The sequence below is a fragment of the Ambystoma mexicanum genome, chromosome 8 (genome assembly GCF_040938575.1).
Source record: "Ambystoma mexicanum isolate Mex_15411 chromosome 8, UKY_AmexF1_1, whole genome shotgun sequence".
NCBI classification, from domain to species: domain Eukaryota; kingdom Metazoa; phylum Chordata; class Amphibia; order Caudata; family Ambystomatidae; genus Ambystoma; species Ambystoma mexicanum.
Window position 1 is genome coordinate 321,371,646 of NC_090929.1, and position 12,578 is coordinate 321,384,223.

The 12,578-nt window shown below is 45.6% G+C and overlaps 1 protein-coding gene across 1 annotated transcript in view; it reads left to right on the plus strand.

Annotated features, from left to right (window-relative positions):
• The window catches only part of ENTPD2 (ectonucleoside triphosphate diphosphohydrolase 2), a 289,034-nt gene that overhangs the window by 204,774 nt on the left and 71,682 nt on the right, over positions 1-12,578 (plus strand). Inside the window, exon 3 of the mRNA XM_069609737.1 lies at positions 9,553-9,703. Coding sequence (XP_069465838.1) covers positions 9,553-9,703 — 151 coding nt within the window. The remainder of the gene's footprint in view (positions 1-9,552; positions 9,704-12,578) is intronic.

The following is a 12,578-nucleotide window of genomic DNA, read 5'->3' on the forward strand; positions in this document are numbered from 1 at the left end:
AGGAAACAGCCTTAACTCTGAACACACCAGCATTGCCGCATGATCCCAAAACACCCTCATTCATCCTGCAGCCACCAACTAAGGTGTACTGAAACACAGCACACCTTTCATCTTCTAGTATATACCAACGAGACCCCTCCGATCAAGCAACAAAATCTGCCTGGAACTCAAACCATACCTTAAGAAAAAACTTGGAGGCACCTCCTTCTACCACTTAGCCGCAAAAACCTGGAACATCCCAAAAGAGATCACCTAAAATTCAGGAAATCACTAAAAACCTGGCTCTTCAACACCACAGACTAAATCTGGAAACCAAAACTGGAAAAAGGACGACTAAGCCGGAGAGGACACAGACATCCCCGGCCCGAGAGGGTAGCTCCCACGGCACCAGGATGGGTGACGCCGGATAGATTGGAACACAGGTGGCATGCACAGAGACTGAGTCAGCTACCCCAGACAATCCCACCGACACTATCGCCCACCCCTTAGTTACCGCCAGGTACCACAGTAGCGTGGAATTGTCGAGATATTGGCTATCACCACACTACCTGAGAGGTTGACATAGTCAGGTGCACTGGCCACAGGAGTAGGAAGGGAGGATAAGGGGAGCTATGAAAGAGCATTTTAGAGGTGGGGGCCAGAGGAGTAAGAAACCCTGTCTACCAGTCAGACCCAGATCAGGACAGAGCCGCATCAGGGGAGACTACGCAAGCCGAGCGCCTCAATTCAGGATAGAGACGCAAACTAACCAACCCTACTAACAATTTCCCTTTCTGCATACACCTCTCAAACTCCAAACCAAACCCAACCAAAACCTACAGCACAACAAACCGCACAAACCTCACTACATTGCAACAACAAAACAAACACACATAGTCTTGCACAACAGTACACGACGACTACCGGCCACAAACACCCCAAGCCCAGCCAACGGACCCACCGGGCTGAGGCCGCCAACAGCACATCACTGCTCTCTTGCACTTTCCCTGCTTCCTCCCACTAACTCAACCTCCCCTCCTCTTTCAGAGGCGCCAGAGAGCCAGGGGACCACTCCGGTGGTGATAGTGCGCGGTACAAATGTCCTTTAACATTAACATACTATGAGAACAAATAATCAAAGCTCAAAATGCAAAGGGCACAGACACCCACTCAATGCATGTCAGGTGCAGAGGACCACCCCCTAAGGTACCAGCACCCAACTCCCCAAGGCATGGGCAGGGAACCCCCTCAAGTGGGGTGCACCCCAATATTTGTGGCACAGGTGGCAGAACACCCCTATAAAACTAGTGCTGTGTTCCAACCCCCAAACTCTCTGGCATGGGTGGCAGAACACTGCTATAAAACTAGTACCGGGTTCCAAACATCAAATTCTGTGGCACAGGTGGCAGAACACCCCTATAAACCTCTTCCAGGTTCCACACAACAAAATCTGTGGCACGGGTGGCAGAATGTACTTCCTCAACTGCTCTGCTTCCAGCTTCCTATCTGCTGCATTTCACTATGTGGAAATACCTGCTTGGTGCAACACTTTAATGGGGGAAAGATTAAATACCCAGCATCTACAATTGGGCAACTATGGCAAAGTGTCTGCCTCTGAGCAAATCAAGGGTAAAAATCAGGTGTGCCAATGCAGACCTGAGAACAGTGGGTATTATTATTATTATTATTATTGGGATATTTATTGAGCACAGACCAAGCTCCAGGAAGCAATAGAACACTTTACAATCATAGGTGGAAGAACACGGTGAGGGAAGCAGAGAAAGGAGGAGCAGAAAGCTAACAGGGGAGGGCTAGGGTGGGCAATTGGCAGGAAGGGATCTACAAGAAACCAGGGGAGACAGTGGGGAGCAGATCACCGAGTCTTAAGTAGGGTGGGGAGTGCAGGGTGTGTTGACCTAGGTGTTAAGGAAGAGCCATTCCTTGAGGAGGAAGGTCTGCAACTCTTTCCTGAACTGTAGAAGTGATGGGGGAAGTCTGATGCTGATGGGGAGGAGGTTCCAGAGTCTTGGAGCATAGACAGCAAAGGACTGTCTTCTGGTTCTTTCCTACGTGCACTGTCGTAATTCAAGTCTGCACATTTCCTTACTTCTAGTGGATTGCAGGCCTACGGAGATGCTGAGTTTCTCAGTGAGGTAGCTGTGAACTTCAAGATGACAGCTTTGTTGATGATGTAACCGGATTTCAAGATGATACAGGCTTGTAGTGGGAGCCAGTGAAGTTTGATGAGGGTCGGAGTGAGGTGGTCGAAATTGTGTAGTCCTTAAATGAGTGTTGCTGCAGCCTGCAGGACACATTTCAAGGGTCCCAGGGCAGTCACCAAAATGCCTTCCTAAAGGGCATTGCCACCATCCAGGTGGGAGATGACAGTGGATCTGAAGTTTTCTGGGATGAAGGACTTGTTTTTCCACAGGAGCAAGAGTTGGAACCAGGCCGTTTGTGTCTTCCTTGCTATGTGCTGTTCGAACTTGAGGTGTCTCTTGATGTTGAACCCAAGGGACTTGGCACAGGGGGACGCCTGGGCAGTGAATCCCTCGAGGGTCATAGCGGAGAGCCATATCTGGATATCTGGATGTCAGGGTGTTCAGTGTTAGTCAGCAATAGGAATTCAGTCTTGCAGGGGCATAGATTCAGGTAAGCACTGGACATCCAGTACTGGATCAATGTGAGGCAGGCCTTGAGCCTGTGGATGTCTTTGATGGAGGATTTCTGGACCTAGGTCTGTGTGGCATCAACATATTGGTGAATGTGGATGTTGTGTGGAGAGAAAGGTCCCGAGTGGTTCCATGTAAAGATTGATGAAGATCACGGGGGACAGGATGGATCCTTGGGAACTCCACAGGTGATGGGTAGAGTTGGTGGAAAATCTGTTTGTACTGTGATGAATCCTACAGAGTCCTCACAGAATCCCAACCTAAAGTCTTCTCCCAGGTGGTCAGGAGAAGGCTGCCGCTACCTGGTCCTAAACCTGGGAGTGGTATATGCCGGGTGGATCACCTGGGAGGAGAAGTCTACCAAGGGACTAGTAGGACTCTGTTAGGAGAGACGCAGTATTCATCTTCTTTGGGGGGTGAGGTTTTGATAATACTGGGATACCCAATGACTTATCGTAGTAGGGCTTCGCTTCCCAAGATTACATGAATTGTCACTTGTGAAAACCCTTATGGTCAACCTGGAAATTATATGTAAGGATCAAAGAATCGGTACCATTACTTCTGATAGTTATAATTCCACCTTGGGTTGGAATTATGAAACAAAGACCCAGCCACTAATTCCTTTGAAAGCCTCCCCTAATGGTATATTTTATAAACCATTAAAACAGAGTGAATTAGATGAGGTTAAAATGAATCAGACCATTAGGGACTTCAAGTCCCATAATGCTCTAGGTACTGGGATGAAGAAGAGGGGTTCAGAGGTGTGGAACTGTAGTGTGCAGTCTAGTTTTTCTAATGATCCACACCTAAGTAGGACTTTAGAATATTTAAAGCCCCTTCAGGTGCAGGCCATTAGACAGCATCAGTGGGAGCAGCAGAATGAAGAATATGCTGGAGCCGCCACTGTGTTTCCAGCAGGTCACGGTGCCGAGAGATTCGTAGAAGTCGGGCACCCAAAAGGCAGAGATTTCGCAAAAGCTCTCTTAATTCTGATCTCTTAATTCTGTCCTACTCCGGTGTTTGGCGTTCACCGGAGTATGCGAGGAGCAAGGCAGGCTCCCTTTATAGAAGACGCAAGCCACAGGAGTGTGACCGGAGCTGTCAGATGCCCAGGTGTTGTCGAGAGAAGTTAAAGCGGCAACGACTCGAACAGAAGTGCAGGCAAAGACTGTTGCATTGGCCTTCGTTGGGTAACCCCGGAGCACTGCGTAATAGACCACTGATTCAAAGTAACCTTTTTGAATACTGAAATAATGAATTGAAGCATTTTTGGCATAGCACTTATAGTGAGCTAGATCGAGTGGAGAAATATTGTAACCACCATTGCCAAAGTAGAGAGGGGACTTTATTTGAACAAAGCGATTACTTAACTGGGAAGATTATAACCAGTATTGCCTAAGCCAAAGAAAGGCAATTATACATACAAGGGCATACAGCCTTCCTAATGAGAGAATCTTCAAAAAGAAACCTTACCAACAGCTAACTCGTATTGTAGAAGGAAACCAAAGGTGGCCGGGTAGAAGCCCCCCTTGTTGAAATCATCAAGGGGAAGAGAAATCTAACCATGTAGCAAACAAATCAGTGCAACAAACAGTGTCAATGGGTATTGTTTCCTTATGGAAGAACTCTAATGTTGTTCCTGAAAGTGAAAGACCTTTCTCAGAAACAGTTTTCTTTGGTTACCTTTCCACATTGAGGATCTAAGTGTGGAAAGTCTGAAGCAAGCCTCACCACAGAGTACTTGTAGTAGAGGTAGGAGTTTTATCCTGGCAGGCAAGTATACCAGGAAAGGGACTTTTAGTGGTTAGTCCTGGCAGGCTAGTGGACTAGGAAGACAATTAAAGTACTGCTGTGTTGTTGAATGTTGTGGTAGAAAGAAAGTGGAAAGACCACTAATGTGTTGAGATGAACTATGATAAAACAATCCGGACAAAACATTGTTTATGAAGAAGAAATGTAAAAGTGGCTATTATTCAAAGAAGAGGAATTATATGGAAGACTGACTGAAAGTGTGAAGACAAAGGGGCTCATTTTGAGTCTGGCGGTCTGGTAAAAAAGTGCCGGTATCCACGGATACCAGCACTTTACTGGACCGCGCGACTACGGCTGCGGCACCTTGGATTACCTCCAGCTAAAAGCCGCTGGCAGTAAGGAATGCAAATCCCCTCATGGAGTCAAATGGGACTCCATGAATGGGGATTTACACTGCCGGCACTCGTAATCTGGCTGCAATGCCCCCAGACCGAGTGGCATAAATGGTAACAGCCTTTGCCGGTATCCTGGCAGCTCTACCGCCAGGATACCAGCAAGGTTGTAATGAGGCCCAAAGTCTTTTGGGTTCATCAAGCAAGAGTTTGTGAAAACTTTGACAATTATTTTGAAGAGTGATAAATCCTGCTTAGCAATAAGGCAATCCAAGTGGAAGACTTGTGGAGTGAAACAAACTTTGTTGTATTTGGAACAAAATTTGGCTATAGAAAATAACTTCCTTGATTTGAACTTTTGTTAAGAAATGCTTGAATTGATCCTGGGGAATGGGATCCGACCCTAGTTACAAGAATACATGTTTACAAGGTTTGTTTGAATATAACTGTTATTTTGAGTTTAAATGGCCATATGATACCTGTATGATTGTGTTGCATGTATAAGTGTGAGGGAGAGGTACCTTTTGATATTAGAGTGTTTTCCTTTAGTCTTAGTTTGATATTTAGGGAAATCCTTGTTCGGTTAGGGAAAGCGAGGCGTTTATCTCACCGTTATTTAATAAAATGGCTACTTGTGAGAACTCTATCTGCTCGTCTGTCTCGCATTTCTGACCCCTCACAGTATGAACTGTTGGTGCTTTGCATGGTAGGATTTGAACCAACTGAGGGTGATCTTGCGGATCCCCATGCAGCGATGTACATTGCCAGTGAGTGTCTCGGGGTCTACTGCTGAGAGGGCAAAGAGAACTAGGAGGCAAGGATGGCCATCGAGTATTTTAAGGGAATCGCCCATCACCTTGTTGGTAGCCGTTTCCGTGCTGCATCTAGGACTGAAGCCACATTGGTAGGACCGAAGGAGGTTTTTGGCTTCAATGTGTTGGAGTTGTGTGGCTACTGCTTTCTCAAGGATCTTACCTAGAAAGGGAAGATGGGTAATGGGGCCATAGTTGCTGAGATCATCAAGTTCCAGTGTTGGTTTCTTAAGAAGCTGGAGGATTTGTCTGGTCTTGAGGGTTGAGGGGGAAGGTGCCTCGAGTTAAGGAGCTCTTGATGATTGTCAGGTAAGGGAGGAGTGCTTCAGTTGGAAGGGTCTTGAGTAAGGAGCTAGGGAGGATGTCATCTGCATTCAATGTGGCCTTTAGGGATGCTAAGGTGGCAGTCAGGTCTTCCATAGTTAGTGTCTTGAAAGTTGTCCAGGTAGTTGTGGTTTTGCGAGATGGGATGGGATGTGTAGTGTGATGTCAGTTGGTGTCTACTTGTTGGCAGATCATGTTGATCTTGATGAAGAAAGAGTTGATGGCAGTGGATTTTTCGATGGACTGTGCTACAGGTGAGTCGGGCAGAGGGTTGATGCATTGCTTGATGGCTTTAAAGGGGGCTCTTCTTTCACCGTTGGTCTTGGCTATGGTATGTTGGTGGTAGTTGGCCTTGGCAGTGTTAGAGTTGTATGTGTGCAGCACCGAGTCTCTTGACTAGGGCGACGTTGGATACGCTGCAGCATTTTTGCCAATTCTTTTCTAATGTTCTGCTGGGTCGTTTGTTGAGGTTGAGTTCTTGAGTGTACCAGGGTGCTGAAGGTTTAGGCATAAGGGTACACCGTTTCACTGGGGCATGGTGTTTGATGTTGGATGTGAGTGTGGTGTTGAGTTCTTGAAGAAGCTGGTTTGTCAGTTACATCAGCTCATGTGAGCTTGAGTTTGGTGATGTGTTCTGCGAGACCCTCCACTGGGAAGTTCTCAAAGGTTCTGAAGGCTTGATTTCCAATGGGTTTTCTTGAGTGGTGTGGTGTTACTAATCTTAAAGGGGATTGCCAGATGGTCCGACCAGTTGACCAGAATAGGAGAGGTGTGATGAAGGGTGGGCAGTGTGGTGAAGATGAGGATATTACCTTTCCTGTAAATTGGTTCTTTCATGTGCTGTGTGAGGTTCAGTGTGTTGAGTAGGCAGTGGAGATCTTTCTTCATTGATTTGGTTCCTGGGTTGCCAGGGATTTAAAGTCACAGAGGAAGATGCTGTTGGTATGCGTGAGAGACATGGTGGTGACCAAGCCTGTGAAGTTTTTGATAAAGGAGGGATTGGGTGGTCTGTAGATGCGATGAAAAGTGACTGTCAGTTGGGGAGAGCTATAAGTGGCAGAATACGTTTTCAAAAGAGCCAATTTTCGTAACATCCAGTTGGGTGCATGGCCACGATGCTTTGTGAAAGATGGTGAGGCCTCTGCCGATCTTGTTTGGACAGTCTTGTTGAAGAATTCTGTAGCCCTTTGGGGTGAGGACATCTAGGATGTGGGTGGAGGTGGACGTCATCCAGTTCTGGACGTCATCCAGTTCTCAGTACTGAAGATGACATCCAGGTCATGTGTGGTGATGAGGTCAGCAATGTCAGTTGCATGGTTGATTGTTGAGCAGACCTTGGCAAGCATCAATCTTCGAGTAATGGTGGATAATGAAGTTGTGATTTGGTGTATGGTGACATGGGTGAGGTTGCTGTGATGTTTTGTCCATGATGTTGCTGGTGAGCAGCCAGCGTGGTTGGTGATCGGTGGTGATCATGGGAATGGGCTGTTGGGAAGGAGGAGTGAAACACATATTCAGGGGATCTTACCTGATAAGAGGTTCAGGGGTTCTGGGTCTTCCTGGCTGATCTAATATTACATTTGAAAATATTTTTAAAAGAGAAAGTACTTTTCTGATGTAGCGCACACTGCTCATTCACAAGCAACAGTTGATCACTACTGCACTAATGGGAATTCAGTTTTTAGTGCGAGGCCTACCTTATTCGGACATCTAAAGAACTATTTCTTGCATGCACATGCATTTCTGCAGACAAGGATTCATGATCTTGTGAGGGATGGAGTGAGGCAAAGGTCTTAATTGCCCCGGGCATTCTCAACCACTGCTCATCTGACTGCAATCTCTGATCCAAACCCATGGTCGTCACTGTGCATTAAGTAGTCCAATCACGTGGGAAATTCAAGGCTTAGCAATCCCGCTGAGAGTCTGTGGTGATTTCAGGAGCTCTATTAATCTACAGCTAGTTTTGTGTCTCCACATTTTTTGCAAGGGTTACCAACTATATTCATGGGCTACTCTTTTAAACATTTTGGCCAACAATACTTTTGAAAGCAAGCTGTTCTAAGGTTGATTAGCACTGATATAGAGGGAAATCCTGTCATTTTCAGAGGGAACAACTTGGAAGTGAATAAGTCATTCACCCAAATTCCTGGTGGGCCGATAATTCTAGCTAATTGAATTTTGAATTAAATTCAATAAGATCCTGAAGAATTAGCTCTTTATTCCGGTTACCCCCTACTTTCTCTCCCAGCATCCCCCATTCTCTCTGGAACTTTTTTGATGGTGGAATCAATGATTCCATTTCTAGTGCCCTTTGCAATCAATCAACATCTTTGTGGCAGTAGCAAAGAAAGAGGATGGCTACAAAGTGACGCCTGCTGAGGCCCAATCTTGATTTTACTGCTGAGGTTTGTGTTATTTTAGTTTGTTCAATTTCCTTGGCTGCTTTTATCCGAGAGCATCAAGGAATAGGGCCTTCTTTTTGCACTATGCTCTACCAATCGCTGTCAATATCCTGAGACATCGATCTTTCACGCTTGAACCATTCTTCTCATTTCAGGGCCTAAAGAAATGGAATGCTCCCCATCTGCAGGGAGTGTGCAGAATGTGAGCACGCCCCCTCCATGCTCCCTATTCCCCCCCACCCTGATGACAGAGTTGTACCACCACTGCGTGCTCCTTCCCAATTTATGCCTAGATCAATTATGCCATGACAATCAAATTTCCATGACCAAACAAATCACTTAAAAAATTGTGGAGTTGGAATCACTGCTGACAGTGCTCCTATAAACTACTGAAGGACCCACTCTTTCTTAGTACAATAGAAGCTTATCAGGTTTACTACAACAGGAGGCCATTTGTTTTGCAGTCCTGTTAGAAATCTCTACATTTTAAGTGTGCTAAATCACTTGACAATGTAGTGCCCATAAACCGGAGGAGAAAGAATACTGGAGTATCACAGAGGCACTTCATTAAAATAATACATAGTTGCCAACATTACCCATTCCAATCTGTATGTGCTTCTCCAGTCCTGCTTTTGCAAATAGTTCTAGAATGGGAAAAGTGGAACTGCAAGTCTCAGACTACAGAGTAAAAAAAAAAAACGGGACCGGATAAGCAACTACAGAATCGACTGGATCGTGTTGGCAACCATGTAATCCCAGCCTTCACATTTTGAAGGCTGTTTCAGCAATTTGTGCAACAACCTTTTGATTACAGGACATAAAGACAATTAATTCTATGTACTTTTTTGCGTGACATGTCCTGGACTTTGGAGAGTCTCTCCGTGTATCCATGTTGTAAATGGGCTTTAAGATATGTATGTATGTAAACGTACAATGTGCAAACAAGTCTTATCAGCTTGAGTCCATTTTATTAAAGAAACTGCTAGACAGGTTTAAGCCCTATATAAGCAACCCAACATTCACACACACACACCTTGTTGCCATAGACTGAATACGCCCGGATGTTTGCAAATTACTCTGTCAGCTCATTCTGAGAGTTTATGTAATCACTGCGAGCATAGCCCACGTTGAAAGAAGTTATGCTGCCAACTCTGTATTTGGGGGAGGGCTACGGCAAGGTTTGGCATATCCCACGTACAGTGACCATTCTCCTCCGCAGGTCCAGGAATCTCTAGCTATGCAAAAAACCCTCCAGACGCTGGAAGGAGTCTAGAAGTGTGTCTCAACCAGGCGGTGGAGGATGTTCCAGCAGAGCGGCATGCAGTGACCCCGATCTACCTCGGAGCGACGGCTGGCATGAGGCTGCTGAAGTAAGGGCTTGGTTTTCAGATTTGTGTGCCATTTATTATGTACTAGGCCTAGTAAGTTCATTTGTCTATCCCCCCCTTTGTCTCCCCTCCCTGCTTCGTTGCGCCTGAAACACCTCATGCACTTGCACTAGGAGAAATGCGTCAGGTCTAGTTCGCTAGTTCTTTTTCTGTTAGATCATTCGGAAATTTCGAGGCCTGAGAATGACTGATGTATTCTCTTGCGCCCTTCCTGCCTTGAAGCTCTTTGAAGCACTTCACATGTGTATAAGCGCTGGACAAATAAACAATTACAATTGCCCAAAACCTTATAAAATGTTTTCGTTGGGAATGTCTGCGTGGATGGCGCTACTGTTTAACTTAAACCACCTAGACTGTGGTCGTAGGTCATGGTCGCAATATTGCTGCTCACTTTTTGGGCCCAAGGAAACAGTTTAACACATTCTAGAATGCCACAAGCAAATTAAGCCACACAGAAGCAATTAGAGAAGATTATTTCAAGATGGCCACCCAGTGGGTGACACTCAGGTACAGTGGCTGGAAGGCTCAATTTTATTCAGGCAATGTGAAGCGGTGAACAGTGAAAGGAGCTAAGGATGGTGCTAGCATTTTTGAAAAAGCAATTACAAGCAGGGGTAGGAGTTACTGGGAATTGGTGCAGGTGGGAATAGGAGTGGATGAAACCTGCGCCATCAACCCGCAGCTGGGGGGTGTAGAATGCGCAGTATGCAGTCTATTACTGAAGTGAGATATATAATCTCAGAGCTTTCCCCGAAGATGAACACTTTCCACTCTTGCCTAGGGGTGTGTTTAGTTCATGAATGCCCAGTTTTTAGACCATGAAGTGTCCAATGAAAAAAAATCATAGACCTGGACTCTGCAAATTAGTCATGTGACACTACGCTTCCTGTTGGAGCTCGGCAGTGCACTTTATACCTTGGTATGCTGCCTGCTCAGAACCACAGAAAAGTGCATTAAACCCGGAACTGTAGAGAGGCGAGCCTGCTTCAGGTTCAATCCAAAAATCTTAGTCTGCGCCAAACAGATGTGTTTGGGCCTAAGCTTCCTTTGTCAAGGAATCCCTCGATTGCCCTTACATTGCGCCACACATTTAGTCCAGCTTAAAAGTTACATCAAGTAACTAATTAAAAGATCAACTCCTTCAATTAGGGATTCATTTAATTGGTAATTGACAATTATTAAAATGAATACAAAGGAAATGTCATGTCTCCATCCTAGTCGTGGTACCTAGATAAAGAGACATGCTTACTATTTCGGAGGCACTTATCATGCAGTAGTAAAGTTAAATAGCCTACAATCTGAGAATGAACAGAAACGCTTATCACTAAACAGAGGTGCCGATTCCAAGGTGCGTTCAAACATAGGAAAGTGTTCTTCCATGAAGTAGGAATACTTTCTTTAAAAACACTGTAATCTGATAATGAAAGGATGTGGTGCAGAGACATGAAAGCCTCACCTTTTGCATGTGTCTGATTTATGGCTTGACAACAGCCCTAGCAACCATCAGGAACGCAGGGCAGCCACATGGAGAGGATTCTCCACCCAGCAGTACTGGTTTAGTAGGTCATAAAAAGGAGTTCAAATACGGCCCCTCACTACTGCACACCTTTTCCCTTTATAAACATAGCATTTCTTAGGTTGCATCATGGCTTTTTGGCTTTTCTAATTTAATGAACGTTTAAGAAAACGTTCTTAAATTAGAAAAGTGGCAGTCTTTTAAGAAAGGTTTGAATGCCACTAAAGCACATGTTTCCCCCACAACGAGAGATTTTAGCAGCTTTTGCTGCTGGAAAGCCTGATACATCCCCTCCAATATTCCCACACTGTTACTGGAAACCGCAGGGGAGAATGACAGCCCCTCTGTGAACTGCTTGGAAAATGGTCACTGACTATTTTGCATTTTTCGTGATCCATACATGGCTATGTAGAACTTACTAAATTCTTGAATAAGACAGTTTGGAAGAAGTCTGATATCTTTGTCAATGCTTAGGAAATGCCTTTCGTTTTGATTAGGTTGCGTATAGTCAAACTACACACCAATAGCACATGGCGTGGCAGTAGGATGAGCAAGTTGTTTGCCTAGTGGAAATAGATCTCACATGCTAGTTATCCATACGGAGCGCTTTTCAGAGGTAACGGAACAGATACACAGCGGGGGTAGGATACAGAGGGGCACAGAGAAGGGGTACAACATTACAGGGTGGCGGGGGGGAGAGGGGTGCCGGTGTCTAGCGAGTCAAGTGGCGTAAGGGGCTACGTGTTGGCCCAGGTGTTGAGGAGAGATTCCTTGAAGAGGTGGGTCTTGGGTTCTTTTTTGAATTGTAGGAGCGAGTCTGATGCTGATGGGGAGGAGGTTCCATAGTCTTGGGGCGTAGACAGGCAAGGCTTGTTTTCTGGTCCATTCATTTTTGCAGTGGTGGATTTCAAGTCTACACATGTCATGGATTCTGGTGGTGCGCTGTCCACCGTAGATGCTGAGTTTCTCCATGAGGTAGCTGGGTGACTTGAGGCGACTGCCTTATAGATCATAATGCAAGACTTGAAGGTGATTCGTGCATGCAGTGAGAGCCAGTGAAGGTCGATAAGGGCCGGGGTGGCGTGGTCGTATCTGCTTAGACCCTAATCCTTTGCTTAATGGGCTCAATGAACTAAAAAGTGGTTCTGGGCATGAATTGGCACTGTGCCAGACTCCTCTCCTATACTGCTGTACAATAAGAAAACAATAGAGTTTTGTAAGAGGAGCATAGGACATCACAACGAGAAGGGATGTCGTTGGTTGGTTGTGTACTACCATAGAGAATATCTATCAGCGGGAAACAAGTGTTAATGAGTACCTGGGAAGAAGCTGCCAGCCTAT